The 2,464-nt window shown below is 44.9% G+C and overlaps 1 protein-coding gene across 1 annotated transcript in view; it reads left to right on the top strand.

Moving 5' to 3' along the window:
- AKAP8L (A-kinase anchoring protein 8 like) overlaps window positions 1-2,464 on the top strand; it is a 28,523-nt gene that overhangs the window by 25,592 nt on the left and 467 nt on the right. The window contains exons 13-14 of the mRNA XM_015560961.1: window positions 2,104-2,199; window positions 2,308-2,460. Coding sequence (XP_015416447.1) covers window positions 2,104-2,199; window positions 2,308-2,460 — 249 coding nt within the window. The remainder of the gene's footprint in view (window positions 1-2,103; window positions 2,200-2,307; window positions 2,461-2,464) is intronic.

Below are 2,464 nucleotides of genomic sequence, written 5' to 3'. Positions count from 1 at the left end.
CTCAGCTTTTCTTTTATCCGAATCTACAACTGTTTTTCTACCACCTCTTCAATTGCCTGTGATCATTGTTTCTTTCACACCATTAGCAACTCTTGATGCCCTGTTTATTTTAAAATTGTGCTAATTGTCCATTGCCAGCAACAAAAGCAAACAAAAATATTCACAGCACAGCTCCCTGAGATGTTAACAACCTGAGGTTTAGCAGAAAACTGACTCATGCTGGCTCATTCTCTCCTTTGTTACCTGAAAAATGCTTTAAAAAAACCACAAAAAACCTTGATGTTATTTTATACATTACTACTTTTTTAGAATTATTCTTTTTTAAAATATATTTTTATTGATTTCAGAGAGGAAGGAAAAGGGAGAGAGAGAGAGAAACATCAGTGATGAGAGAAAATCATTGATCAGCTGCCTCCTACACACCCCTACTGGGGATTGAGCCTGAAACCTCGGAGTTAGTCCTTGACCAGAATCAAACCTGGAACCTTTCAGTCTGCAGGGCAACGCTCTCTCCACTGAGCGAAACCAGCAAGGGCTGAGAGATACTTTTTTGTCTTGCTGATGTATCAGCATGAAAGAGTTTTCAGGTCGAGAACTGAAGTTTGTTTTCCGTGAACAACTTGGTAGACATTGGAATTGTTTGAGATGTGAGACCTTGGAGAACTGACTGTATTTGTTTATTTTGGTGCTGTTTGGTTATTGTAGCTGAAATCTAGAAACAATGTAAGTGTGCCTCAGTTGGGAGACATTGTGGTGTGACCTTAAGAGTTGGAGAGGAGCTGGTCTGTTGTTGTATCCTAATGGTTCATCTCTAACGTTTCATTTTGAGCATGTGGGAGGGAGTTCTATTAATATTTTGCCCAAGTGGTGGAGGAAATGTGTAAAAAAAACCCAAAACAACAGCAAGGCCAAGACAAGGAAAGGGAGTACAAACAGCAAGTGAAACATGATGTAGAGTTGGCTGGGGCTCAGTAGGTAGGGCTTCCCCCAACAAAAATGACTATCAGTTCCTTTCTGCTTTTACCTTTGTAATGATGAAGGTGCGATTTGCCTTTACCTCATCACTGAGGAAATCACTTGGCAGTTTGGTGTAAATCCTCCCAGACAAAAGACTTGCAGCTATACAGACAGTCTATCCTGTATCTTTATTACCAGGGGAGAGGTGAGCCCTATTTCAGGACTGCATGGTTCTTTTGAATGTATGATCTGTTTAACCACTTCTCCACTGAAGAACACTTAGGTGCTCTCCAGTTTTTCACTACTGTATGCACGGTTCCAATTCTTAAAGTTAGGATAGATTCCAGGAAGAATTGTTCAACTATTTTTACTTTTTTGTTTGTTTTTTGTTAATTCTTACCAGAGGATATTTTTCCCATTGATTTTTAGAGAGAGTGGAAAGAAAAGGGAGAGACAGAGAGACACATCAATTGGTTACCTCCTGCACATTATCCCGACCAGGGCTGGGGTACCTGCAATCAAGGTACGTGCCCTTGACCGGAATCAAACCTGGGACTTTTCAGTCCGTGGGCTGATGCTCTCTATCTACTGAGCTAAACTGGCTAGGACCAAAAATTTTTACTTTAGATACAGTCTATTAAACTGCTTTCCAAAAAATATAAATAAACAGTTGAGCCCCTTGTCAGCAGTGTAGAATTACACCCCAATTACATTTGGGTCTAAGGCTTCATCTGGGAATCCTATGGATTAAAAGGATATATATCACTTAAATATACTGTTTCACATTTATATTCCAGTTCTGTGCTTATGAGGGCAGCTGGCTCTGTTCTGGATTGCTCATTTGGCTTTTTGTAGGTTTTTAAATATGTAAGCAAGTCAGATTTCTGCAATACAGCTGTAAAGATGTGTTTTTACTCAGTTACATACAGTAAGTATGGTGTGGAAGAATGGAGCATTTCAGCAATGGTAAAATCAGGCCGTGGCTCGCTCCATGCTTGGAGGGTGGCCACACACTTGTACTCAAGGTACACTTAGAAACCCACACAAGGTGGAGGTGTGCAGTGAGGGAGGGCCCTGCCATCTGGCAGGTGGGGGTCTTTGGGGACCGGGAGCAGCCTCTCCATCCCCGCCTGCTCCTATCCGCAGCTCATGATGGAGCAGTCTAAGAAGTCCTCCCTCATGGTGGCCCGCAGCATCCTCAACAACAAGCTCATCAGCAAGAAGCTGGAGCACTACCTGAAGGTGAGGCGCGGGCGCCTGGAGCCTGGCTGCATCCCCAGCCCCCGTCCTTGTCCCCAGCCCTGGTCCCGCGAGTCCTTTCTCCCTTTAGCATCTGTGCCCTTCCCACAGGGCGAGAACCCTTTCACCGACAGCCCTGAGGAGGAGAAGGAACAGGAGGAGGCCGAGGGCAGCGCCCTGGATGTGGGGCCATTGATCGAAGTGGCAGGAGGCACGGAGGGTGCCGAGAGCACGCAGGCGCAGCCCCCGGTGCCCCCGGAACCGGCCC

Source organism: Myotis davidii, unplaced genomic scaffold (assembly GCF_000327345.1).
Source record: "Myotis davidii unplaced genomic scaffold, ASM32734v1 scaffold56, whole genome shotgun sequence".
NCBI lineage: Eukaryota > Metazoa > Chordata > Mammalia > Chiroptera > Vespertilionidae > Myotis > Myotis davidii.
Note: the sequence above shows the minus strand (reverse complement) of the source record. Positions and strands in the feature narration are given on the sequence as shown.